General features: G+C 44.0%; 1 protein-coding gene across 1 annotated transcript in view; it reads right to left on the bottom strand.

Moving 5' to 3' along the window:
* The window catches only part of LOC306780418 (dedicator of cytokinesis protein 3-like), a gene marked incomplete at its 5' end in the record, with an annotated part of 46,892 nt that overhangs the window by 14,722 nt on the left and 4,679 nt on the right, over window positions 1–27,491 (bottom strand). The window contains 25 exons of the mRNA XM_079272790.1: window positions 29–175; window positions 329–456; window positions 593–785; window positions 1,463–1,633; window positions 2,259–2,340; window positions 2,441–2,541; window positions 2,643–2,726; window positions 3,182–3,279; window positions 3,708–3,879; window positions 4,682–4,788; window positions 4,906–5,068; window positions 5,225–5,349; window positions 8,159–8,284; window positions 10,062–10,150; window positions 11,205–11,352; window positions 11,446–11,506; window positions 11,859–11,940; window positions 12,122–12,276; window positions 13,844–13,885; window positions 14,744–14,828; window positions 16,605–16,753; window positions 18,291–18,387; window positions 22,237–22,292; window positions 24,250–24,290; window positions 25,929–26,012. Of these exons, the coding sequence (XP_079128916.1) occupies window positions 29–175; window positions 329–456; window positions 593–785; window positions 1,463–1,633; window positions 2,259–2,340; window positions 2,441–2,541; window positions 2,643–2,726; window positions 3,182–3,279; window positions 3,708–3,879; window positions 4,682–4,788; window positions 4,906–5,068; window positions 5,225–5,349; window positions 8,159–8,284; window positions 10,062–10,150; window positions 11,205–11,352; window positions 11,446–11,506; window positions 11,859–11,940; window positions 12,122–12,276; window positions 13,844–13,885; window positions 14,744–14,828; window positions 16,605–16,753; window positions 18,291–18,387; window positions 22,237–22,292; window positions 24,250–24,290; window positions 25,929–26,012 (2,786 nt within the window). The remainder of the gene's footprint in view (window positions 1–28; window positions 176–328; window positions 457–592; window positions 786–1,462; window positions 1,634–2,258; window positions 2,341–2,440; window positions 2,542–2,642; window positions 2,727–3,181; window positions 3,280–3,707; window positions 3,880–4,681; window positions 4,789–4,905; window positions 5,069–5,224; window positions 5,350–8,158; window positions 8,285–10,061; window positions 10,151–11,204; window positions 11,353–11,445; window positions 11,507–11,858; window positions 11,941–12,121; window positions 12,277–13,843; window positions 13,886–14,743; window positions 14,829–16,604; window positions 16,754–18,290; window positions 18,388–22,236; window positions 22,293–24,249; window positions 24,291–25,928; window positions 26,013–27,491) is intronic.

Genomic DNA, 27,491 nt, shown 5'->3' with positions numbered 1-27,491 from the left:
CAAAGAGGTTCATTGAGCGGAAGCTCACCGTTATCTCGGCGGTGCACTGGGGACAGCGTTGTCCTCTGGCTGTCTCCACCGAGTGAGACTTGCTCATGATGGACAGCAGAGTCTGCAGCAGCACATCCAGGAGGCTCTCCACCATCATCTCCACTTCCTCCTGAACAGAAGACTCCTGAGGAAACACAGACATGCAGACATGCTGCTTAATGCTTTGGTGTTTCAGCTGCAGTATCATAATCCTATATGTTTCAAAAGGGAATAGAAATTATACATATTGCATTTTCTGATGAGATGTGATTTTGCGTCACGGTAAAATGTACCGTACCATGGAGCTCGTCTTAATTATGGAAAAGATGCTGGTCAGGATCCCAGAGCAGATGAGCAGCTCCCTCTGCTGGCGCAGGTGCAGGTGGATGTGATGCAGAACCACCGGCAGCAGAATACTGCGAGACTCTGAGGGAGGAGAGTCAAGAAAAAACAAGGAGAAACAGTGAGGATGAAGCTGAAAAGCTTCCGCACATTAGGATTACATGTGTGGTTGTTTTGGTATCGTCAGGGAAAGGAAAACACTTTGCAACGATTGTCTCACCGGGGAAGAAGAAGAGGCGGCTCTCAACCGTGCGAGCAATGGACTGCAGTTTGACTACGTCCATGGACTGGCCGATGTCCACTGTGCTGGGCATGCTCCCCAGGGTGCCCCTGACATATTCGGCTACCTCCTGAACGGTGAACATCTGCAGCAGCTCATCAAAGATATCAGGGAAACTGTTCAACAGCGCTGCCTGGGGGGGGAAACAAAGGACAAAGAGAGGGAATATGTAGTGTACATGAGGAACACCATGTTTCAAATAAGACACACTTACATTAAAACATCACAAACAATATGCTTTTTTATGAGTGACACTGATCCAAAACAAAATAGCCCAAAATGAAACCTATATGTCTTCTTAAGAGAGCAGCAAGATCTCAAAAGAGCTCCACCGTTTATCTCTTCCCACAGCCATCAATAATCTCAGATTCTATCCAAAGCACTGGCTGCACATCAGTTACTGAGGAATGCATCATCCTGGAGGAACCAACACAGGGGGGCGCTGTGACTTACTGAGATGGACGAGAGCCCAGAGGCATAACCACAGAGAGGCATGCAGCTGATCACACCCCTAAGCTGTCCCAGAGCAAGACAAGGATGGGGGGGGGGGGGTGGGGGGGGGATTGAGGCGTCAGTCACAAGATGCACAGAATGAAACGTGAAGCAAGTGAAATAAAGAAAAGAGAAATAAGCTACGAACAGTAACAAACAAAACATAATCAGTCAATCATGAATGCAAATTATGAGGATGGATAAGAGAGAAAATAAAAACATTCATGAGCAAAGATTAAAAATAAATAAGGCTGCAGAGCAGGTGACACACTGTCAGAGCGGGAGACGGCGTTTGTCGTGCGCGGTGAACTATCCGACCTGCGTGAACACCAGGTTCTCCGAGCTGCGGCTGTCCAGACTCAGGACGAAGCGGATGGACTGGAAGAGCTCCTGGATGCTCGCTCTGAACTGCTCCTCCTCCATGCCGCAGGTGGCTCTCGAGTACAGGATACGAGACTGGACGATGAACTTGAACAGGTACTCTAGAGCCTGAGGGGAAGAACGGAGACAAAAGTACTTCCACACAGAACAAGAAGAACAGTCATTTCTTTTCTGAGCCGACAAAAAGTAATTCTAATAAAAACAATACTTTTATTGATATTGCACTTTTCAAGCTTAAGCACAGAATGCTTTGCGGATTAAAAGATTTACAAAATAAAAACGGTGACGTACAAATGAGAGCATCAAGCAGCAGCTTGAGGTGCAAAAAACACTTTAATTTAAGTAAATATAAAATCACGTTGCGCCGGGGTCAGTGGGATCCTGCTGGTTGGTGCTCCGCACAAATCTACCGGAACCTCTTATTTAAAAAACGGTTGCAGCCGTCAACAAATTTGCATCGCTGCCGGTATGAATATTTCACATGTTAATATTCACAGCCGAGTACTTTGCATTGTCGTGTCACTTATTCGTCTTGCCCCCGGCGTGTGAAGGCCTGCAGAACACGTCAATATCTGTTGAGACTTTACAGAACTTCCTTTCTCTCAGCAGGCGAGTAGGGCCTTATAAGGGCATCACATCAATCCTTGTAAGTCCGTCTGTTACCATCTCCTACTCATGAATCCCAGTAGTGGGAGCCAGGACGGACCAGGAGGAAGTGCGTGTGATACTTTACCCTCATGGCCTCCTGGATGTGGTCCTGTCGGACGACCTCGGCCGAGCGGTCCATGTACCACTTCAGACATCGAACCAGTTCTCTGCAGACAGGTGGTTTGACATTACGAGGGTCAATTCAATGCCAAGTGTGACTTTGCAGGTATCTAAATTCAGACTTTTGCCTTTGCTTTGTTCCCGTACTTGTAAGCCAAAGCTCCAGCAAAGTGGTTTTGGATGTAGGAGTCCATGACAGGTCTGAAGTGGTAGAAACGGCTGTCCCTGAGCAGGTTAATGATGAACACCTGAGCACACACACACACACACACACACAGATGTTACTCTTATTACCGCTACCACTACACCAGCAAATAAATCACACAGTATCGTTGTTTCATCTTCCTACCAGTGACTGGAAAACTAGCGGTCCATATTTATCAGTGTTGTCATCCAAGAGACAGAAGAGCGTATCCAGGACATCTCGCAGGAACTGTGAGGAGAGAAAGGAACAGCACCCAACACGAGCGTCGCATGAAAGGCCCGACTAAAGTAGAAACAAAGGGAGGCCCCTTCATCCTCCAAGCATGGCAATACAACCTATTTTTAATTCTGAGATGAAAAAACAGAATCAAATGTGTTTCACACAGTGAAACACTTAAAAGAGTCAACATGCAGTGTGAACATAAAAGCATGTGAACAATTTAAAGCTGTAAATGCTTGTTGTCGAATCGGGTTCATCAATATATAAGAATAACATTATAGTCTCACCTATTGTCACTGAAGTTACACTTGAAGTTTATACGTTAACAGCCTGAAAATGTATCACTCAGCTTTTCCTGGTGTTCTACATGTTTGGTGTTACGGAGTTCAGCCTACAGCCACACGGACGGTAAATACACTCGTGCATCGTTCACGTCGACAGATAAATCATGTGATGACAGCGACCTTGACGATCTCCTCTCCGCTAATCTGACGCAATCGACCGAGGATGTCCAACACCCGGTCCGGATGGGCCTTCCAGTTCAGGAGAGCCAGAAGGTCCACTGAGAAACAGAGCGAAAGCACACAGAGTTGAGGGAAATAGTGTGGGAAGTAGGGCTGGGCGATAACTCAAAAATCATGATTTATCGTCTTTAAATGGATTCGTATGTTGATGAAATACACAATTATATTGTTTGAAATGATAATAACAAGCACAAACTGTTCTCCGAAAATCTGATCAAACTCAGTTAAATCAAACTGTTGTCTTAATCTGATAACATGCAAAGAGTATCAAACTACTAAATCCACACATGAGTATATAAAAATTACAATGTAGTTATTTCATGTAGACTATTTATTTATTGAACTACCAGAGAACACGCTATATCTTGTTATCAACATATATCACGATAGTAGATTTTGCTCATATCGCCCATGCAGCCCGAAGGGAAAATGTATAACAAGAAGAGCATGTAAGGTGCTTCACTACCATTCTGTGTGAGTTTGGTGGAGCAGAGTATGGTGGAGACCCAGAAGGTTTCTTTGGGGCTTCTCTGGAAGGGCAGGTTGGCCGGCAGGTTGGGGCAGCTGTTGAAGTCCTCTTTACAGCAGGGCAGACTCAGGTACAGGCCCTGGTTACTGAAGGTGGCGTTTTCATCACACTGGAGGAAGAGGAGGTTTACGAAGACATGACCTGAGAGATATTTGATTGGCGGCAGCAGAATGACCGGCCAGACGCCGACCAATGAAAGAAGTTTGGCGTACCGTTTTAGCGTCTTAGCACAATATACTTTGAGTAACTTTCTGTGCTGCGATACCACACGAAAAGTATTTTTCCTGAGGGTGACACCAGCTTTGTTGATCACACGTACTGCTAGCATGCTAAATGTTAGCGTGTGTGGCAGGGATATATGCTAATGAATGTGGGACAGAGTTTTGGTTCAGAAGGTTGATATGTCGACGCTCGTTAAATATCAAGCTTGAAATACAGTACATTGTCATTTCAAGTGCAAAGTGAAAGACCTCGCTTCCAAATGCAGACAAAAAATCCTCACAGGCGTATTATTTACATCCTCCAAGCTCCATGATGGAGTCTATCATATTTTAAATATGTTTCTATGAGACAGAGATTTGGTCCTCTGGATTTTTAGGGCCTAAAAAACAGGAATTTTAGGCCAGAAAAACTCTGATAATTGCCTCTGGACAAAACACTTTTCATTGTATCGGTGGCTCAGTCACTCAGCTATCGCAGTGTAGCTTCTGCACATGTTTTGGTGAAGGAGAGCAAACAAGAGGGATCGTGCATGAAATCACATGTTCTCAGACTGTTGAGAAAAGACATTAAAGTCACGGAGACAGCCGGGTAACTGTACTGCACTCGACTTGCTTATTTACAAAGACACAAAAGGTCAAAGGTAAAGAGACGGCGTACATCTAAAAATGTGAGCGTTACCCGGCACATACCTTGTACACATACAGCTCGTGGCTCTCATCTGACAGTGTGGTCCCATCTTCTCTCATCAGAGGAGTGAAAGCAAAACCAAACAGCTTTTTCTCTCCTTTGTCTTTAGCTGAAAGGAAGGAATATCATGCATCATCATGGTGGATCTGCACTACTTGTGTAACTCAGAACGTGACCCACTCCGTCCTAACGAACCCGTGCGCTGAGGGCCGCATTAGTGACTCACTGGAGCAGTGTCTGAACTCGAAGCGTAGGTGGGACCCTCTGAAGCGATCTATGGGAATGGGCAGCTTGACCATCTCACTCCAGCGAGGGCTGTTGTTGTGGTAAAGGACAAACGAGCGATATTCGCTGTTGCTGGGCTCTCCGCTGCCCAAACTGATGCAGTCCTGGGAGGAAACAAAAAGGAGAACAGTGGATTGTTTTTAGTGACAAACGTTCAAATGAATGTGTGGGTGAATGGGGAAGAGGGGGGGGGGGGGGGGGGGGGGTGACACTGATCATGACTCATGCATGGCACACAAAAACTCATGTGTGTGTCATACTTTGAGTGTGTCCCCGTCGGCATAAAGTACATAGAGCGTGACTTCGATGTTCTTCTGGACGCTCTTGCCGCCCCTCTCAAACTCCCCCCGCTCCAGGGTCAGATACAGGTCATTGCGTATGTCACCTGAAACAAATGACACAGGAGGAACTTCAGTTACAGGGAAACTCCACCGACATCTCAAAATCAGTCTACAGGAGGGTGCTACTGCACATTGAAAAACAAGTTGTTTGGAGCCCTTTGTGGTTCCCTCTGGAGTTGCCTGAAGTGACACTTGAGGCAACTCCAGTTGGGAAGTTGCAGTTTGAATCTGGAGCCTGGACGTGTGAGCGGACCTGGATGCCGATTCAATCAGTTGCTTGAATGAAAATGATTTGCAAAGAAATGTACCATCCTCCAGGTTCAGCTGTTGTGTTGCTGCCTGAATGCTTCATGTTCCCTCCCGCTCGGCCCAAAGACGTCTGATGACATCACATGAATATTTTTTTATTCTAGATTTTGGGAAATTTTTAGTTATTGTGTATCACGATATCTCGATATATGATTTCTCACAATACGATTCCACTTAAAGAAGATAAATCATCATATTGAATTATCGCCCCCAGCCCGAAATTATACCCCTTTCTATAACTTAAATGGAAAATGTTATGTTTGTCATATGAACCCCTAAAATAAATCATCTTAATAATGAAATAAAAAAACAACAACAACATCAAAAAACAAGCGTCACAATCCCAAGAGAGACAGGACTCTTTCCTCATCCCTGAATCTCTCAAAAACCTTATTTTGTTGATATCTTGACTCTTTTATAATCGTGGTCTATGGGGAAAATAGTCTTTGGGCCTCAGGTGATATTTATAGGAAGGCTATTTGCCCCGCATCCCGCTCTAATAATACATCCATGGTGTGGAGAAAGAAGTGAGGCTTAACCAAGTTGCATTATGGGTCATGTAGGCGTCAGGTTTTGACGAGAACAAAAAAGACTCTCTGGTTCGGCGGCATCAAGTTTTATCCTGTGCAATGCTAATGCTAATGCTAAAGCAGTGGAGCACTCTTTAAAGCTACACACGCCAACTTAGACGTCATGCACAAAGTCAGTGCCCTCTTGAGGCTCAAGCTGGAGACAACAACAGGACAAAGACATCTCACAAACTCCCAGACGATGAGAACAAACATGTCCCCCTGCCTCGGCGATGTTAATGAGTTATAATGTACACCTCAGCCTCCGCTTCACAGATGAACTGCGAGTGGTCAATATAAATTAAGACCAAGATGTGCACCGCACGTCATCGTCCTCGGCGATGAGAAACAACCCCGCTGAGTCGTAATACACTGCAGCTCATGACTGCCTTTTGTGAGGTCAGCGTTTAATGCAATAAATATCAGCGGCAACAGTGGAGGAAGATATTGCAGTTATTTATAAAATCAGATTATAGTTATTTATATCCAAGTCATTTCCTTGGGGACGGATGAGTCACAAGAGGTGATATTGGGAGGTATTTCAGGCTAACTGGAGAGAAGAGGAGAGGAGAGGAGAGGAGAGGAGAGGAGAGGAGAGGAGAGGAGAGGAGAGGAGAGGAGAGGAGAGGAGAGGGAAGAATAGGAGAGGAGAGGAGAGGAGAGGAGAGGAGAGGAGAGGGAAGAATAGGAGAGGAGAGGAGAGGAGAGGAGAGGGAAGAATAGGAGAGGAGAGGAGAGGAGAGGAGAGGAGAGGAGAGGAGAGGAGAGGAGAGGAGAGGAGAGGAGAGGGAAGAATAGGAGAGGAGAGGAGAGGAGAGGAGAGGAGAGGAGAGGAGAGGGAAGAATAGGAGAGGAGAGGAGAGGAGAGGGAAGAATAGGAGAGGAGAGGAGAGGAGAGGAGAGGGAAGAATAGGAGAGGAGAGGAGAGGAGAGGAGAGGAGAGGAGAGGAGAGGAGAGGAGAGGAGAGGAAAGAAGAGGAGAGGGAAGAATAGGAGAGGATCATACATTCTCAAAGCAGTCTCAAACATTATTATCTGATGAAATCTACCGAAATAAACACACACCTCTTCCGTTCTCGCTCCCTTTCTTTGAGTTATCTTTGAAGACCTCTGCTCTTCATAAGTTGCTCAGCACCTGACCTAAATCCTGATCTCACACAAATAGGGGGTGACACACCTGAGAGCCTCCTAAATACCAGCGGTGGAAGAAGAACTGGCAACAAGAGAATCATTTAAGAATGCTCCCTGAAAGACATCCTGCATTGAACGTCTTAATATGCATTAAGGACTACGTCCACATGCTCGTCTTCCACTATTATTCAGAATACGACAATATTTAGGATTTGATATGGCTCATGTAAACATATTCTGTTTGAATATTCTGAATGGAGCGTTTTCTGACAAAGACACGTGAGATATGTCGACATTGTTCAGGTGTTAGGAGCATTCTTTGGACATGTATACAGCACGTTCAGAACATGAGTCTCAGGAGAGTTATTTATGGCACTTTGCGACACACAGACTCTCTCCTGTTTACGACCAACTCTGTGTGTCGAACACAAACCAACTGGGCAACAGTTTGCAAAGCTGGAGTAGAGATGCATGTCCAAGAGAAAAGAAGGAGAGACACACCTACTTTTAAACATTATGAAGGACTTGGATATCGAGAGTTTTTTTGGATATGCACACATATCACAACGTCGACCTGTTAAGAAGGTGGTTGAAGGAATGAAAGAGGGAGTACAAGTACCTCAATGTCGTGCTTAAGTACAGTACTTCCATACCATCTTCAACCCCTATTCTGGCTTTTCCTACATCCTTCTTCCCTCTCCTCTTTCATCTGCATCCTCTCTGCCTTCATCTGTGACCGTCTCCTCGTTTCGTATCCTCCAAGCCATCTGGCCGCCGGTCTCCACCTCCTCACCTCCTTGAACCTCCTTGTCCCCATTACCGCCCACTGCTCTTTGCTCCTCACCTGGCAGGATGACATCTGGGAAACCCAGTTTGCGCGTGAGAGCCAGGGCCCTGTTGAACACAGCCTGGTTCTCCCGTCTGATCTGCTCCAGCTCACCCCGCAACAGCTGCAGGGAGATGATGAGGCCTGGGGCAGGAATGTGGGTGGGGGAGGGGGGGGGGGGAGGTGTGGGGTTGTGGGTGGAAAGAGGAATGGAAGTAAAGACAGTGAAGGGACGAAGCAGAAGTGAGATGGGAGGGACAGAGGGGATATTAAAAAGGACATTAGTCAGAATGTGGGGGAGGAGAAGACAGACACAAGAGTGAGACGTGATCAGAGCCACAGAGAAAGGAGGGAGTGAGTGAGGGAGGGAGTGAGGGAGGGAGTGAGGGAGGGAGGGAGTGAGGGAGGGAGGGAGGGAGTGAGGGAGGGAGGGAGGAGAAATGGTGTAGTGGAATTACGCGAAGCAAGAAAAAATAAGGCTACCACACAAATCTAGTGACTCTGGTTTTGTTTGTGAGGAATGAGTCACGTATCACACTGAGATGCTCATAATAAAATAAAAAGAGAAGTAAAAGTGAATTTGAAGAGTTCACATCGACAGTGAAGCCATTTTGAAAAACTCCACACGGCGAGATGGTTTCAGACCGAAGACACAACGTGACCTGCGTCACCTTGTTTTATAGCAGCTAATCCAACAGCTGAGCTGATGTGTTTCTCCTCCAGGTGACTATTGTCACAAGGACTGCTATGACTGCTGTGAAGTCATTTTAATGGATTTTTATTAAAAATCAGCGAGTAGTTTCTTTGCTATGTGGAATTTTAAAAACATTTCTAGATGCATTCATCGGAGGGGAACGTCTGTTTTTGTCTGATCCAATGAATTAAAGACATTTGGCGATTTTAATTATTCGCTTTCAGAGCAGCAGCGACTACTTATTGGTTAATTGGTTCGTCGATCAACAGAAAAATAACAAGCAAACAATTTTGCTGATCAATTCATCATCATTTGACAATTCTTAAACAGAACTGAAGGCTTCTCAAATGTGAATATTTGGCTGGTTTTTCAAACAATTTCTGTTTCTTGGCCGCGAGCAGCGAGCCATGAAACAGTCCCCTCACATAATCCCCCGTAAGACCACAACGTCTTCACGTTTTTGTTTGGAATAAAAAGAAGAAAGAGAAACCATAGTTTAACTAATGAGTCTTAGAGCAGCTGGTATAGGTGTACTTTTTGTTAACCTTCGGGCAGATCTAAGCTAGCTGTTGCTAATCTTTGTGCTAAGCTAACCTGCGTCTTTCTCTGGAGTGGTTTACGGATCTTTTCACGTAACGCTCGGCAAGAAAGCGAAAATGCCAAATGTCGAAGTATTCCTTTAAATATCAAAAGCAAAGTCCTTCATCGCATCGCACGGATACAAAAACCGCGATGACGAAATACAAGCAGAGATGTGAAGGGAATAGTTTCCTCAGTATTCGTAGGACAGTTAAAGTTAATAAATCTTCTCATGGTGTATATTTTCATGCGAACGCGACACTATTTACTAAAAATACTGTGTTTTTAGGCATATTATTGATCATTGGTAGTCGTCAACAGAGACTTTCCAGAAACAATATCCTGTTTTGTCAGAATAACCGACACAATTATCTTTGGAACGAATATTAACGAAGGAAATAATCCTATGAAAACTGTAGACAGCATGTTCACCATGACGCTGCGTCTAGAGAGACTTTCAATGTTAAAAAAAGAACAGAAATGAGTAGGCAGGAACATCGAAATCTGGGAAAGAATAAAATCAAAACTGTCTGTATGTTTAGATAACATAACATAACTGCATATCCTTCTCTTGGGCCAATATACTGTACACTGTATCTATCAGCGGTCATTAACAGGCCGCCGGTCTGTGGAGACGGACATATTCACCATAGTTGGTGCTGGGAGCTGAGTACTTGGTGTTGGACTTGCGGATGATGTTCTCCTGTATCTGGTGCCACTCGTTCTCGTTGTTACACCTGCAGAGAAAAGACAGTTGGGGGCGGGGCTGGTAACAACGCACCCATTAGTGCGCCCAGATGGAGGGATCGCAATAGAGTGCACGGGGACTTCATGAACAGCATGTGTCCCAGAGCCGATTTCCTCCTGGAGAAAAGGTGGCAGCAGGGGGGGGGGGGCGCTATCAAGCAGCACATTAGCCCAAATGCACAGCTCACTAAGCAAACCTGACAGCCAGCTCTCTACCAGCCTTTTTCATTACTGTGGGCCCGAAGGCCCCTGGGATGGCATGGGCAAATGCACAGACTGGAGCGTTATAGCAGCCGACAGTTTGGAGGCAGCTCAGCACTGAATCACTGCTCGCTTCTTTTCTTTTTTTTTTTTTTATAAAGGGAAGAGGAATCCAATAGAAACGACAGCTTTCTATTCTGGAAATCTTTATTTCACACCGAGCTGTAAAGTTATCCTGAAAACACGAGAGGAAATTGTCACACACACATAACAGGATGGCCAAGTGTGTGAGTGACCTCCGACCCGGAGAGGACGCTGAGGAGGACAGCACAGACTCAAGGACACGTTCTAGCTGTTGACTGACAAGAGAATATGCTGAGCTCGGTGTTTCTTTGTTTTCTCTTCTTCGTCCTCTAACTTTTGCTCCATTATCGAAGTGTCATATCTCTCTCTCTCCCTCTCCTTCTCTCCCTCCTCCACCGGCGTACAGGAGTGTCTCTCTGTGGCGAGGCCTAACAGAAGCAGCCAGATTTACAACACGCCAAGTGTCCTATCTCAGGCCCGGGGTTGAGCGGCTATTGATTTTCCAGAGGACACTTCATTATCATTCTGGTCAAAACACACCAGGCATCAACGCTGAAGCGCTAGGTTGTCATGCACGACATTTGCAAGAACATTCCCGCCTCGCTGCTTAGATTCTTTAACTCTATTTCCAGAAGTGCAGACGCCACGCAGCTAAAAAAAAAAGCAATTACACCGACGACGATCTTCTTCTTTTGCCAGAGGAACTCTCTTTTTCTGCTGCTGTATTTAGAATCGAGGGCTTCGCATGTGTGTACTCACGTGTAAACTTTGAGCACGAAGTCCTTCTCCTCTTTGAGGTCCGTGATGGTGTGGAAAACGTCACTCATGGCGAGAACAGCGCAGCCATAAGGTCGTCTGTACTGCACCTGAGGCGGGCCTTTCTTTGAGTCGTTCAGCAGCATGCGACCTGGAAACAAACAAAAAGACGAGGGACACACTGAGAAGAAGCACTGATGAATAAATGAAGAAACTCTGTTATTAAACACTCTACTTCATTTACCAGTTCTTATGACATGTGCAACAATGTACAGGTCTCTCTTCAAGTCTTTGCTGCTCAGGTCCTGAAGAGAAATGGTATAAAAAGGGTTGAAATACAGAATAGTGTTTTTATAATTCAATTTCATGTGGCTTTATTGACATGAAAGTAATAAATAATAATATGAAGATGAATATTAACACATTAACATAACATTACTAATGTTATATAAGAGTATATTGAGTATTACAATTACATTTGCCTTGAAATGAATGCCTTGTCTGCTTCTTTATTTCTAATTTTGAGCGGCCGTTAAACTCTTTGGAATCCGGGATCACAGAGTTGAATTAGTTCCTTGTTTCATTGCATGTTTTACATTCGAGGAGGACGTGCGTCTCCGTCTGTGTATTCAAGCCTACGAGGGGGAAATACGTTACCGTGAAGAGAGCGCACAGACGATCAACCTTCTCTGGGTTCTTTGGTCCTCCGTTTTTGTTCAGTTTCACCATGAACTTCTCGCTGCAAAAAAGAACCGAGTTCACAGTTTCAGAGCGTCTGTGAACCACAGAGGGCCTCGGCCCATCTGCCGGTCAGACACAGTGTGTGGACATACTGTGCGTGCTTGCTCTTTGCATGCACGCAGTTAGCATTGTGGGATTGTTGTTACCAATGAACTGAGATCCCCCCCCCCCCCATGTACCTGATCTGTTTGGCCTCGCGAGTGTCGTACAGAGAGAAGAAGACGTCCGCATCCTCGCTGATGCTGTTGTACGTGAAGCTCTTCAGATTGATGAAGAGGTGGTGCGACACGGGGACACGGCACCCGTCACCGTGCCGCTGTCTCGTGCTGTCAGCCTGGGAAACGGAGAGGAAAGTGACGAGACGGGTCGGGACTGCGAGCCGGGCCAAGTACCTGCCACTCTGTGTACCGTTAAGCTTATTTAACGGATCAACGGGGGTACTGTAAGAGGTGAATAATTCATTGATGAAAGCTCTGCAGAGTATTTCTTCCTGTCACATGTACGTGCTATTTAGAGTAGACTGAGTAGACATGCACATTACAAGAAGTGATGAATGAATGATGCTGCCGCTCTGGAGGGTCTGTATTTGTTGTTGGAGGAGGGTGCTTTCATTCTGTATTTATATCATGTATGACAACTTTAACTCAGCTTTCAGTGATTATGTGCATCTCAATCTTCCAGGGTCCCTAAACGGACCGCAATCTGTGATACTACTGCCATTTAAAAACAATGTTATCCTTAATTGATCCTGATTTTAGTGCCATATAAATTAGCTTTATTGTTGGACTGTTGGGTATATTGTTTAACAAAATCCACGGTTCAGCCTCTCTGAAACTCTCCTATTAACATCTTGTTGTTCAAACGACCCATCGTGGTTCAACAGGAGGCTAATTAGTGAACTTTAGAGGAACTATTGTGTCACCCTCAAACAGAGCCACGCTCGCTTTTCTGTGTTTCTAGTCTTTGTGCTAAGCTAACTAGCTTCTGGTGGTCGCTTCTTCTTTGATGGACAGAGAACTACTCTTCAATTAAAAGCATTCTATCAGTAAATGTGAGCTTATGGAAGACCCACTAGGGTCTACATGGAACACTACATTCCTGAATGGATTCAAAATGCAACAACAAGTCTTTAATCCGGTGTTTCCGCACAAATGAAATGCAGAAGACACAACGATCTAAAGAGTCCTGCAGCACCATTTGTGAAACATTTTGGGAGGTGTGTGGTCCCGCGGGGAGTCAACCTTTACAGGCAGCGTTGGTGTGAGCGTCTTACGGAGCACGGCAGTGACACCTTGTGATTTCAATTATCTATCAAAGGCTTTTAACCCTGCAAGCCAATGTGCACTTTCAGTTCCCTTGTCTCAAAGTCGATGGGTTTCTCCAATGTGTTCTTGGTTAGAAGCCCGAGATAAGGTCTGTGTTTCACACAAGCTGAAGAGATTTTAACGTTTCGTTCTATGACATAAAATATGTCAGCAAATGCCCCTCTGGTGAGTTTTGAAGCTTTTAAGTGTCTTAAAAAGGCGAAATGAGACGACTACACATCATCACACAGACTATTTTGCCTCTACAGCCTCGTTGTGTGTCGTCACAATGTGACGTGGTGTAGTTTGTTTATAGGCTGACGTTAACTTTTTACTGATGGGGATTGTATCATAAACCCTTGTTTTCAAAAGAGCTTATTTTATGTAATAACATAAAATCAAATGGTAAAAAATCCTCATTGTTTATTTGTGGAGGGAAGATGTTAAAAACAGATCATTTGTAAATGACCAGGTCTAAAGGTGATGAGTTCCCTGACTTCATTCGCTCCAGAGCGAACAGAGAGAAATACAAAATGAGACACGAGGAGACCGGCACAGTATGAAAGGTTCGGATGATTCCTTTTGAAAAGACGATACCTGGTTTGTGCTTTGCTGACCACAGTGTCTGCTGGATACATGCTAAAAGAGAGCGAAGTACAAAGCAAAGGCGTCAGATCAGTCGGTCCATTCTGGACTCTTCCCACACAGCATTGAACTCATGTACCTTGCAGCAGCTTCAGACACACACCACCTGAGCGACGCCTCTGTCGATGCCTCAAACCTGACAACACTTTCACCCACGCATGCTGCCGAGCGGCTACTCTGCTGCAGCGCTGAAAGGGAGCCGACGTGAGGCAAAACGTGAGCGTGTGGGAGAGGACAAAGCCAGTATCGCCCACACGCACCTCTCTGCTCAGCAGCCCAAAGAGAACTCCTCTACTCCCCTACCTGAAGAGGAGCCAAGGCCCTCGCGCCCTGCCAAAAAACAAGCCCACTTCCATGGACAGAGTCGGGAGGCTTTTTGGCGTGTGTGTGTGTGTGTGTGTATAGTTTGAAAGTCCCATGTCAATAAAGCTAAAATACATTTGAGGTATTATGTATTTATGGAAATACGTCTCCAGTCTAGTTGGTGGATTACAGCAACCAAGACTAAAATATGTAATTTTCTTTCTTTCTTTTTAAACTATTAAAAATTGATTTGTATGTATTTTCCCAAAGCCTCAGCCAGGACTGTAACTGTGCATCATGTCTGCGACGACACATTCTAATATGTAAAACCAGGCTGTGCAATTATCAAAAGAAGGCTCATCGCGTGTGAAGACAGCATCATTTGAGTCATTGCAATAGATGTACTTCATATACGCATGCAGCAGAATTTAATTCCATTTTTATCCGCCATAGAATGCACATTTACTTTATTAATTTATTGTGTTCAACAATTCATGGGGTGAGTTTGTACAGCATGCATCGGTTGAAGAACATTCACGCCCAACGTACCAGTTTGTGCAGCTCTGATATGCTGATCTGATCGGGATCCACCATCTCAAACTCTTTTCTGGGAACAAGGTCTAATCCAAGGTGCCTGGAGACAGAAGCATCGGATCGGAGTCGTTTTTAAACAAGTCTTATTCAACACATCTCTTTGTATACATCCTTTTGTACATTCACTGTACTTATAGGTCAAATAATAGTGTTAATGTTACACGCTAACATTCTTAATATGTTGAATATTGCGCTTTTACTTCACTACATTTATCTGACAGTTGTAGTTACTAGATTGCATATCAAAGGAATAGTTTGACATTTCGGGGAAATGTATTTTTTTATTTCTGGCGGAGGGTTAGATGAAGTTAAATGTTTGTGCTGTAAATAAGAAGCTGCAGCCGGCTAGCTTAGCTTAGCTTAGCACAAACACTGGGAACAGGATGACGCAGCTAACCTGGCTCTGCCTGAAAGTGGCTAAATCTGCCCACCGACACCTCTGAAGCGCACAAATTCACACGTTAAATGTTGTTTGTTTAATTCGCACAAAACATGCAGTGCAAAAGTGTCTGTTTGCTGTTTTTCTGGGGGTTTCATGTGCCAGACTATCTCTTGGCGAAGCACGGTAACTTCCTGTCGTCACGATTAAGCGGTAATCGACGTATTTCTCAGAATGTTGAACTTTTGTTTCAAGATTTCACATACAAATCACAGGATTTCTTACCAATAACTATCAAACATCATGAATTGTTGCAGGTTTAGTAACAACCCAACGGTATTTAAAGTCGTTGAACGTAGCTTATCCTCGAATAGCTGCAACATTAAAACACTAATATTAATATATTAATATTATGTTGCATAATTTCAATAATTAATGACGTCATGTACATGTAACACTAAAAGGGGCCATGCTGCATAATGAGCACATTTGTTATTATCATAACATATTGTTAATTGGTTTAAACTCCAGAAAAGCATCATGAAGTTACTATCATGACTATTAATGTGTTAATGTGACACAGCCTCATGTGATGGGGTCCAGTATTGACATTAGGAGTAAATGTAGAGGAGTAAAGATACAATGGAAAAATAGAAATACACAAGAAAAGTGTTTAAACTTAAAACCACTTAAAGGTGTTCATATAAACTCTGTTCTGTATCGGTTCGCTCCGGGACTTTCAGCAGAAACATCTAAAATCACATCACATCTAAAACACGCTTTTTAGATTAGTTTTTGTGCATAAAACATTTTTGGAAACTTTGGAAACATTTGGATCCGTAATTGGAATTCATGGGTTTGAAAAGTACTTCACCACTCCACACATGGGTTTGTGTTAAATAGGGTTAAGTACAGCACTGGTCCATGCTGCTGTATGTCTTACTGTGCAGCCTCACATCGTGGCGTAATATCAGCGCTGCTGTGATCTCTTGACCATGAAATGAGATCACTACAGCTCTCAGGTCAGTGTGCACGACAGAGCTTCAACACGCATGATGGACAAAATACAGTGAATTTACAGACTCTACTTCTGAGGGGTTTTTACATTAATACATACAGTTCACGTGAATTTCTGTGTACTTTTATGTGCAATGAATATTACACTGAACTGACATAAAAGCCCTTCCTCGGCCGAGCTGGAGCCATCTCATCTTTAGAGAACAGTTAGAATATGACTTTGCACTTCCTCCAGGGAGGATGTGCGTTGACTTTAAGGCGCTTGAGATTCACTCATCTGCTAAATGACCATAAAATGACATCATAGAGGATGCTATTTCGCACCCACTCGTCCAGCGCTGTAGATCTCTCTCCAGTGCCAAAGCAATACTGTATTCTTTGGGATCTCGACGCAATGCACTCAGTGCGAGGGTAACTCACTCATTGCCCCAGTCAAGCCGCACGGTGATGTGCCGCTTGATCTCCCGGGTCTGGTCCTGGGCGAGGTGACCCTGGATCAGCTGCCGCCGCAGGTCGATGAGCTCGTTCATCACATGACGCAACTTATGGAACAGATCCACCTTGTGCTTCTGTTGAAGCAGCCAAAGAAAAAAGACTTCAGTTAGGACACGTGATCTCCTTCTTCTGCAGCATCTTCATCAATGAAATCCAGAATGTAGTTTATATACTTTACACTGTTGTGTTTGGTGTGAAGTATAACTATTACTACAAAGCTGGACAGTGAGAAAACAAGAGTCTGTGTGCAGCTGGTTCTCTGATATCAGACTCAGGTGACGTATTTTACATTTAGTTAAAGTAGAATCACATTCTAACCGCTTCTTCCAGCCCGTGCTGAATAAATATGTGTTGCTACAGAGAGTCAGAAGCCCACTGGTTTTGTTAATGAAACCAAAAATAAAAAAAGAATTCCCCTCGCAAGCCCGCTTTGACCTCCGTTTCTCATAAACCAAGGACGACACTGTTCATTCAGGCGTTTTCTGTTCTCCCTAATGGCATGACAAGTCCACATTACCGCCCAGGTTTGTTTACATAAATGCAAAAGATTAGGCGGCATCACAATGCCCATGTAAATTTAATGAGGATAAACACTGCATGTTCTCAAAGGCTGCTGGAAAACAAAGGATTTTGTCAGCGTTGATGAGCCCTTTCGGGTGTCTATTCTGCGGGGCTAATTACCTACATTATAACAGATACACAGTTATGCTTAGGCCACTGCTCCCTGAAGTAATAACATGAATTGTAATTGGCAACAATAAGGTGAAATGTATCAACATCCAGCCAATGCTACATCCCATTATTATGGAGGCAACTGTGGCAACACGGCCCATATCACACAGGGGGTGAGCAGCGAAAACGAGCACTGTCAAATCAGCGCTTCGCATTAGTCGAGCTTCAGAGGAAGATACATCACCACACCGATGCCTCGGGCTCCTCAGTTGCTCAGAGCATGAGCAGGCCTCAGTGAGAGGTTATGTAAAAACTGGCTGCCAGCTCTGCAACGGATCCACTCAGCTCCCGACTCAAAAGCCTACCAACCACTTCTGCCTGCCCCCTCGACACGTAGCGGGATTAAGGATGCTTTTGGATCCTAGTAATCACTTTTGCCCGGCGAGTAAAGGCGGACTGAAGGTGGCGAGCTGAGCCGGATCTTAAGATGACGCAGAAGCTATGAGAGGCATGGCTTAAAACAATCAGGGACTGAATGACACAGCATGGAATTGCATACGACAGGTCTGTAGGCCATTATCTGTGTGCAACCACCACTTCTGTTCCTGCATAGATCTAGGATATGAAAATATAGGGGGGGGGGGGGGGGGTAAGTATCATAAGGAGCTGTCGCTGTATCTCTATTCACGATGCTTACTGGTTAGAAGGTGTTGAATTAGGTGCAGGGAGGAGAAACATACTAGAAAAGCTTATTCCACCAAAACCCCCTGAGGAGCATGCAAATGAAACAACATTGGATTCAATTTATTTTTGCGAAAAGCTGTTTTTGTTTTTTTCCCTCCCGTAGAGATCTCGGTAAAGTAATATTCAGCCTCACATTTATTGCTTGGTGTTTTGTTCTAAGATGAGTGAGATGGATTGTTATGTAGTGCTACTGACCACGTAGAGCTGCTTCCACAGGACCCCCCATTCCTGAAGTGTGGAGGTGGTCTCTGTGATAATAGGGTCCTCGAGGGGCACCACAGTCTCGCACAGCCTGCAGCACAAACAAACAAACAGGTACATGAGTGTGAGTACACACAAGAACGCACGCACAAATATCAGCGTTGGACAGTAATGCAATACTTTGTACCGCGTAACAGCAAGTAACATCAGTGAGTAGTGTGAGGGATTAAAATTTGAAACACAGTAATTAGATCACAGTTATGCTCCATTACTTCAGCAATTTGGGGGTCGACCTGTTTGTCGTCTGACTGGCACATTGACTGAGGTTTGATATCAGTTCGGTATCTGTCGGTGCGGTGGACAGGTACTTCTGCTGATCCCTGATAGATATGTTGTGTATTATTCTAGTCTTTAAAGAAGGTGATAGAAATGCCAACTGTGTGATGATTACTGGATGCAGCATATTCTTCCTGGTCAACAGAAGCACATCAGCGGGAAGAAGTTAATTTCTGACTCAGGCCATCAGAAATTGTGACACATACTGTGCCTGGAAATTGCATTGAACTATTGTCGGGTACTTTGCCTTTCTGTCACCGGTTTTAAAGACATACTATGTCACCTTTTTAGCTCAGCGAGAGAGAGAGAGAGAGAAAGAGAGAGAGCGAGAGAGAGAGAGAGAGCAGCGATTGGTCGAGCGAGCTAGAGAGCGAACGCAGAGAGGAAGTGACGACAAAGCAGTGAATCAGAGAAATAACACGTCATTTAGCTTCTGATTGTTACGTTACGTTCCAAAGCACAAATAAACACATCCACACCTCAGCACAGCCCTGCAGGAAGGTACCGCGTTAACGGATGTTGAACGAATGCAGGGCAGACTTTATCCTGTCGGCTGTGTGTGTGTGTGTGTGTGTGTGTGTGTGTGTGTGTGTGTGTGTGTGTGTGTGTGTGTGTGTGTGTGTGTGTGTGTGTGTGTGTGTGTGTGTGTGTGTGTGTGTGTGTGTGTGTGTGGCTCGATGCTGCGTACGGTCAAACTGACACTCCGAGAGCTGCACTCAGAACGAGGAGCAGGGGGAACATTGGAGCACATGAAAAATACAAAAAGATTCAACAACCCGTTGTCATTCGACAAACACGGCCACGTTGTATCTGACAGAGCGGAAGCGGGCCTCGTGCACGCGGACGTGACGCTTGTGCCTCAGTATCAGACGTCGAGGGTGTAACGGGCCGCACACCCTGCATGCTGTTATACACCTCCATGCGAGGTCCAAAGAGTCTTTCATGACACCTAAAAATGTCCCGAACACGGAAACTTAAGAAGAAGTAAAGAGAAAGTACAGAGGGCAGGGTTTCTATGGCTACACACAACAACGCACACTTCTAATGCAACATAACTGATGAGTCTATACATTGTCTTTTATATCCTGCATATTATTCCTTTAAATACTGAATAACGTAAAAGCTATAACCGCTTGTATAAAGTAACATCTGTACAATAGGGGCGCCCCTTTGAACACTGTGCTCACAGAATACAGGGTGACGTCAGCAGTTAGCTACGTGCTAGCTTGGTGCGGGGACGCGGTTAGCCGCCTTCAGGACTAGCGTTGAGCTGATGGATGAAAGTATAGTAATAAGTAATGTCACTGGTTACTTTTGCTGTTAAGTAATAAGTAATGTTATCACTTTATTTAAATGAGTAATATGTAAATTATTCAAAATACAGAAATACAAAACCACGCAGATGAATGCCGCTGCTTTAAGACAACTTTTTGAAGCAGTGAGAGCTATGAAATAACAAATAGTAAAATAATAGCACGTAGAGTCATGAGATTTTCTCTGGCTGCAGTTAGGAATGGAGAGAAGACACCACACACATCCTTCCTGTCACTTAAACATTAAACCAAAGGTTAGATCTCTTGTGAGAGCTTTTGCTCTCCTGTGCTGCAAAGAATTAACACTGTGTCCTTGTTTTTGCAACAATGGAAGCGTCTCCATCCATTACACAATGAGTCAGGGTGATGCTTTGGGAGAACCACAGATATGCAGTAGGTGTGTCACCTCATTAACTCCACGAGACAGCAAAGCACATTTTCCAAAGTGCAACTCCCGGAGCGCGGAAGTATAATAATGTAAATTTCCAAGTCTGCACTTTTAATTGTTTGAGTGCAATCGAGAGTCCTCCTGCTATGTGGTAGCTCAACTGGAGGGTGGTGACATAACAGCAAAACTCCCAATCCACACTGAGCCACAGCTCCCAGTGTGCAGAGTTAACATCCACAAGCTCAGGCTGATAAAGAGCTCTGCTGCCGGGTTTTGTTCTCGCCTTTATTCTGGCCTCTACAGCCGTGGACGGCTATTGTGACGAGAACTGTAGATGGCCGCCACTGTGTGCACATGTGTGTTTTAGAGAGAGAGTGTGTGTGTGTGTGTGTGTGTGTGTGTGTGTGTGCATGCATGTCAGCAGCCGTCCGGTGGTAATTGTCTTGAAGATTGGTCGGTCACAGATCGCCATGCTCTGACATTTGATGAATCTGTATCAGACCCCATGTATGATGAGTGAAGCGGCGCTCCTGACCAGTATGGAATGAACAAAATGGTTTCATCATCATTGCTCATATCATCCTCCAATATGGCTCAATAAAACCAGCCATGAATCTGTAAAGAGAAACCACCGCTGAGGTTGTTGCGTCTGCAATAAATTCAACTCGCTTGCTTGCTGTGTTTACTTAATAATAAATTCAGATAATGGAACGCTCCCTGCATATTTGCAAGGTGTTCCTTCACTCTAATTGTAGTGTGACGGAGACTGGTTGTCGGTGCGACATGTGCGCATAGAGGGGAAAACAATTCATGGCCGTCCATTGACCTTGTTTTGTGTGAAGGTGCCTCCTTATCACTTTCGTCTGCATGCAAACAACAGAAAAATGGGGAAAAAGCTGCTGTGTAGTGGGATTCACTACCAACAGGGTAAAGAACCCAGAACTAAGTTTACGGGCAATAAGACATGAGGAATCAGCAGGACGACCGGGGGAGCTGCGGGATCCTGACACTCTAATGCCTAATGTTACGTGTGCAGCAAGCATTTTGTCAGTTCTATTCAGCATATCTGGGCATGCATGGACAATTATTTGCTAGTCTGGCAAACTTTTTTGTTTTTTCATCGTATGTTGGATATATGGGGGTAGGGTAGATATATAAAAAGTAGAAAAAAAATCATAAAAAGTGCATCCCTAATTGACCCTTTACTAAGTTCCACCCTCAAAAGCAGACTGGCCAATCGGAGAGCGGTAATAGGCTCTCACAACTATGTGGCTCTGCTTCATCGACGCTCATTAAATCGTTTCAGATTGTCTTCATTTTCAGACGGGTTTAGTGGATTTGGAGCTCATCATGTTTAAACGTTGTGTATACTCGTTACCCGGAGAGGTTGGGAGGAGATATACGTGACTAAAACGCCACGTAAAAACCTGTGGAGCTAACATTAGCAGGGTACGTTAGCACATCATTAACCGGCGTTAGCACTTCAATGCTACGGTAGCTACTGAAGGTCTACTGAATGCATTTTAATGACTGTAAGACCGAGCCACCTTTACAGGAACAGTGTTGTTCTTGAATTTCACTGTCTTCTGTCTGGATGTCCAGGTGATGTGGAGGTTCACTTTTAGCTTTAGCTTCTATCTTTATCTTTGAAACGTGTTTTCACTGATGAATCAGTTCAACATCCTGGATTCATCCTTCAAACAGACATTGTAGAGCCTTCTGTCTGCTTCTCTCTGAAATCACTTCTTTCGTTTCTTCAGGGAGTGCAGTTAGTGACAGTGTGGACTCCACGGTAACGAGGCTCTGACAGCTTGACGGAGGAGCAGCGGGGGGCGGGGCTTAGCCAAGGGCCAATTACGATGCTGCGCAAGCTCAAATAAGAACACTTCATCATAGAACTTACCCTCTGTTGGTCACTGTGGATTTCTTCAAGTGGACATAGCTGACTGGGAAAATACCCTGTGGACAGAGAGGAAGGGACAGAGACGTTACAGAGTGTGACAGGATCACGTTCTTTACTCTCCCGCTACATGGAACCACAATGTACAGTATTGTGTTTGTGTTATTTGGCAGAAAAAAAACCGAGACTGTCTTCAGTGGAGATTATACAGCTCTGCTGGCAACACATTATGTGCTGAAGAAAATGCAAGATCACGCTTCCTTTATACGTGTTTTTGACAATGTCGGCTTTGCTGTGTGCTGACATTTTCTGCCATGCAAGGGAGGGGGGAAAAAAAAGATGCTGTTTGCAGACCAGACGAGAGGCAGAGCCACGTGCAGGAGCCCTATTGTGGCTTGGCTTAGCAGGGGGAAGGCCACCAGAGACCGCGTGGTGCTAACTGCCACCCTTGCAGTTCATCTTTCTTATTCTAATCTGCCAGATGTGGAGAATTGGCCACATTGAGCACAACTAATCCCTCTCAGCACCGAGAGAGTACGGGGGCGACTGAATGTGGGCAGCAGAGTACATAACAAAATGGAGGGGTGTTAGTAAGAACTGTAAATAGCTGATGAGAGTAGAGGAGGACAGCATGTAGCCACTAACACCTACATTTACCAGGACTGGACAGCTTTTGTGCTTTCTTTGAAAACGTTACAGCAGCATCACATAACACTTCAGGTTTTTTTTGACATGTCAGTTTAAAGCAGAGCGGACCTAGGAAATAGCAAAAGATTACCTGCTCTCATGTTTCGAATAATCTGTATAATAACCACTTACTGCAGTGCAGAGTATTGAGCTCTGTCAGTGGTGATGGTGTTGTATAATTCGGAGTTCTGCACCTATGGTCTCTCCTCTTACTGAGCCGGATTTATCAAAATGATGCTGCATGCACATTCTGTTCAGTGAGAGGTTTGGATTCAATGTCTCCATCCTTCCCTCCACCTTAACTTTCTTCCTGGATCAAAGATGTACGAGTGTGTGCTGCATCTCGCCTGCAGAAGTCACTGAAGAATACAATTTATTTGATGTTACGGATTAGAACTAAATTGTAATTTTATTGTAACTTATTTCTTTTCAAAAAGCATTTTTGGTAAAAAAAAAAAAGAAGAAAAAAAAGACTGGTTTTCAGATCTCTGACTGCACCATCTGCTGGCTGAAAGGAAAACAAAATCTGGATTTTCCAAGATTTCTGCACAGTGGTGGGTCCATGATGCTCTGCATATTAAATGAAATAATAGAGCTGGCATGTGCCTCGCACCAAGGTGTGCATATAATGCAATGCACATACTTTTTAATTTGATATTTTTATTATATTTGCTGTGGAGTTGTTTTTAATCCACCATTTGTGAGTAACATCTTGAAGATAGCACATTAACACAACACGTTTGGTGCTTTTTGCTGTGAAGTCAAAACTCGGTCTTTTTTTTAAAGCACATCTGGAAATACAGGTCAGGAGATTTCTATTTTTGTCAAATCAAAGCTCTCTTCAATAAGTGAATCAGTCATTAAGCTCTTTGTTGTCTAGATGGAGTTATTTCTGGGATGCACATCTCTCACTTCACATTATCATTCACAAATATGTATCGCCTCTGATCAAACCTTCCTGTGGAGACCAAGGCAACCACTTTTACAGATGTGTTGGTGACTCTTCTGTGTAATAAAATAATTTCATTAAATTCTGGGTTGCCCAACAAGTTTTGTTAACAGTCTGTTGCATTATTAACTACAATAGAGGTTTTATTTACAATCCAAATAGTAAATGAATGAATGAATGAATGAATTTTATTTATATCGCGCTTTTCACAGACAGTAGTATCACAAAGTGCTCAACAGAGCAGACATTTAAAAGCATAAAAAACACAATGTGACCCAAGGGTCAATAAATTATCTACACAGAGAAAATTAAAAAATAAATAGTGTGTTGACAGTCTGCAGGACTACACACAATGTCAAACCACAATGTGTTATAATTACCTTGATAGAAGGCTTCTTGGTGGAGAAGCCTCTGTACCAACCTAAAGGAAGAGCAAAGCGCACATCAGAAAACCTCACAATGACAAGTATTAAGGTACACAACATGTGCCATCACACAATGTTGTACTTATCACGGTAGAAGAGGCTGGTGAAGTGCACCAGCCTAGTTTTCTTTACCACATCAAATCCAATTCTAACAGTTACTTTAAATGTCAGTGTGAATGTCGTTCTCTGCTGTTAAAACGTTGCATTTAACATAATAGCTCACCTGGTTTTAAAATGTACATATTTCACTCATGTTGACAGTGCTAGCTTGGACTAGCCTAGCCTAGCTTAGCGGTGCTGCTGCCGATGGTCGTTTGTCAGTTTGATATCCACAAAACAACAGCTGAAACTAAATGATTTACACGTGACTACCAGTCTTTTTGACAAACAAAAGCAAAACATGCCGTTTTAAAAGGATGTTGTGGGTACCTCTTAGTCAGTTAGCGTTCATTTATTGGCCACAAACTAACACAGATAGTGGCAGCACTCCCGTTAGCCGGGGTTCTGTCAGCTAACCTAGCAGTTAGCTCGGCTACATCACCAGTAGGCCTATGATGGATAAAAAGATAACGCGAGTGGCTTTCTAGATACCACTGGAGGGACTGGGAAAAGTAATGAGATTACATTATAACAAACGTTACATAAACTGAGCTCAGTATGTCAGAACTGGTGTTCATCAAAGTTTACAGTTTGTTTTGGTTCACCCTGAATGTCCTCGTACTCTTAGAACAATAGTAACCACATCATGTGCAATACTACTGGTGTTAGTATCACTTCTTATACACTTTATTTGTTTTATTTGTTATCTGTATTTTTAATTTTGTATTTAACCTTGTATTTAAATTGAATGTGTTTCAGAGCATTGCCTCTATTTGACCTATTATTAATACCATCACACATAGTTGACTAACTATTATATGTATATGTAACTATTTTTAGGTTGTAAATAAACTACAACAAATGAGCGCGAGTATAAACACAACGAGGCGGTGAAGGCGGACTAGTCGGCGTGATCACGTTTGTTTTGTCTCATTTAGCCTCTTGTTAGCAACCTTCTTTATTAAGACACGGAAAGCTTCACAATTTAAAATAAAAGGGTTAGGGTTAGAGTAGAAGAAACTCTCTTAAGCTTGTGTTAACCACAGACCTCATTTCAGGCCTCTAACCAAAAAACCCATCGACTTAGAGACGAGGGAACCAGAAGTGCAGAAATACTGACTCATGGTGTTCGGAAGCATTCTATTGTACGGGACTCAAATGTTTCCGTTTCACAGGAGAAAACTCACAGAAGAGAAGATAAAGACATTCTAACTCCCATTCAGACTTTTAAGTTTTATTTTCCAACACAAATGTTAAAATGCAGTTTCAAAGCCCTCTCCGTGTTGTTCGGAATAAAGTTGTGGTGGACAAGTTCTGGTTGGACAAATACAGAATTCTTTATTCATTTATTTGGCCTAAAAGTAGCCAAATGTAAATACTAGAATGACTTTTACCTGAATGTAGATTACCCCCAGATAAAATACGTAGGCGGACGTTGAGGCCCTGCGTGACAACAGTTACGTACCTGATACACAATAACCGTGCCTCGGTTTGTCACCAGTATGCATTCTTATAGGAGATCTTATTGCTTTTACCTTCACTCTTCTCCAGAATCTGAACAGTTTCCCCGATCTCCAGAACCAGGGCCTGGCATATTGACGACCGGAAGTTGCAGATCACTGTGCCAAAAAAAAAAGAAAAAGAAAGAGAAAACAATCATGAGACCAAATATTTGACCTTACAGTAGAAATGCTTGGTTTAATCTGTGAGACCTCTGATGAAGCAGCCTTGCCTCCCTTACACTGGCGTGTCTCCACACAGCTTGTGTTTTTGGGGTTGTGGCTTTTAATAAGCTGTTCAATGCATCTGAACACGGAGTCACGCAGGAACCACTGCTTAGCAAACTGTAAACAAGCTCCCACCATGAAGTGGTTAGTCATTTTAATCGTCAATTAATTCTTTAAGCGGCCTGATTTCTTTTCTTGTGCAGTGTGAAGTTAATTGAACTGTCTCCCAAAATAGAGCCCACACAAACTGCTTAGTAAACGCCGCTTTATCATAAGTCGGAATTAGCATAAATCTTCCATGCCACCTGCTTTTGCACATAAAAAAAAAAATCATGTGACTCTGATTAAGAATATGATTATTCCTTTAGGGATGGACGCCACAGGAAAAGGCCTTCGCAATAGCGTTGCCTCTGTGCATCGACAAACATGTTTAACGACGACAGCGCTCTACTGACGATTTTCTTCTTTTTAAACCTACAAATGGTGGCCCTTCAAGGAGAGTTTGGTGTGAATCATTATGCTAATGAACTAGCCAGGGGACCCAGTGAGGGGGAGGAGGAAGAGGAGGAAGAGGAGGAGGGGTTTGGGATTCGGCTCCAGTTGCCTGTTTGAGGGTAACGAGTGCTCGGGTAACTGTGGCAACAGATGATCTACAGACCGGAGGGCTTTCGTCACTGTAGCTGCTGCGGGGATCTGGGCTTTTATTTCTTAAATGGCAAAGCTTATTGGATGCTGTGTGGCACTGGAGTTCAAGTCAAGCGTATTGGGCATGTATTAGAGTCGGAGAGACGAATCGACTTTAAACAGCCTCCTTGTCACCTTTTTTCCCCCTGTCTGCCTCGGGCACCTTTTTCCAGCCAGGGCTAAGTCTTCCCTATTTGAGAGTGCTATTCTTTAATGGCCTCTATTTCATTTGAATTGCAAAAAACCTGCACTCACACCGTTTGAAACTCTCTTTAGCGGAGGCCACGTCAGAACAAGACGAGCTTGTCATGTTTTCTAGAGAGAGAGAGAGAGAGACGGGCGCATCGAGCAGGCTTATATTTTCATAGTCCACCGGCACAAAAAACCTCCGAGCCGTGTAAACACTCTTTCATTGTGCCTAAAAGCTTTCAGCATTTGCATATTCACACACACACACAAATTCATCTTTCTACTTCTTCAACATGTTGAACGTAGGATGTTGGAAGGACTGACGGGACAGGCAGTAGAAAATGTTGGCAAACGGAAACACTTCTACTTAGCAACGGTATATCAGTCCAGACTGTCTCTCTATTTAGTTACATTCAGAGTCCACATGGCATCTCATGGCCGCTGTTGTGTAACCAGCAACATGGGAGGAATTATGGGGCTTCAGCACAGGAGGAGGCT

Source organism: Melanostigma gelatinosum, assembly GCF_949748355.1.
Source record: "Melanostigma gelatinosum genome assembly, chromosome: 8".
NCBI lineage: Eukaryota > Metazoa > Chordata > Actinopteri > Perciformes > Zoarcidae > Melanostigma > Melanostigma gelatinosum.
Note: the sequence above shows the minus strand (reverse complement) of the source record. Positions and strands in the feature narration are given on the sequence as shown.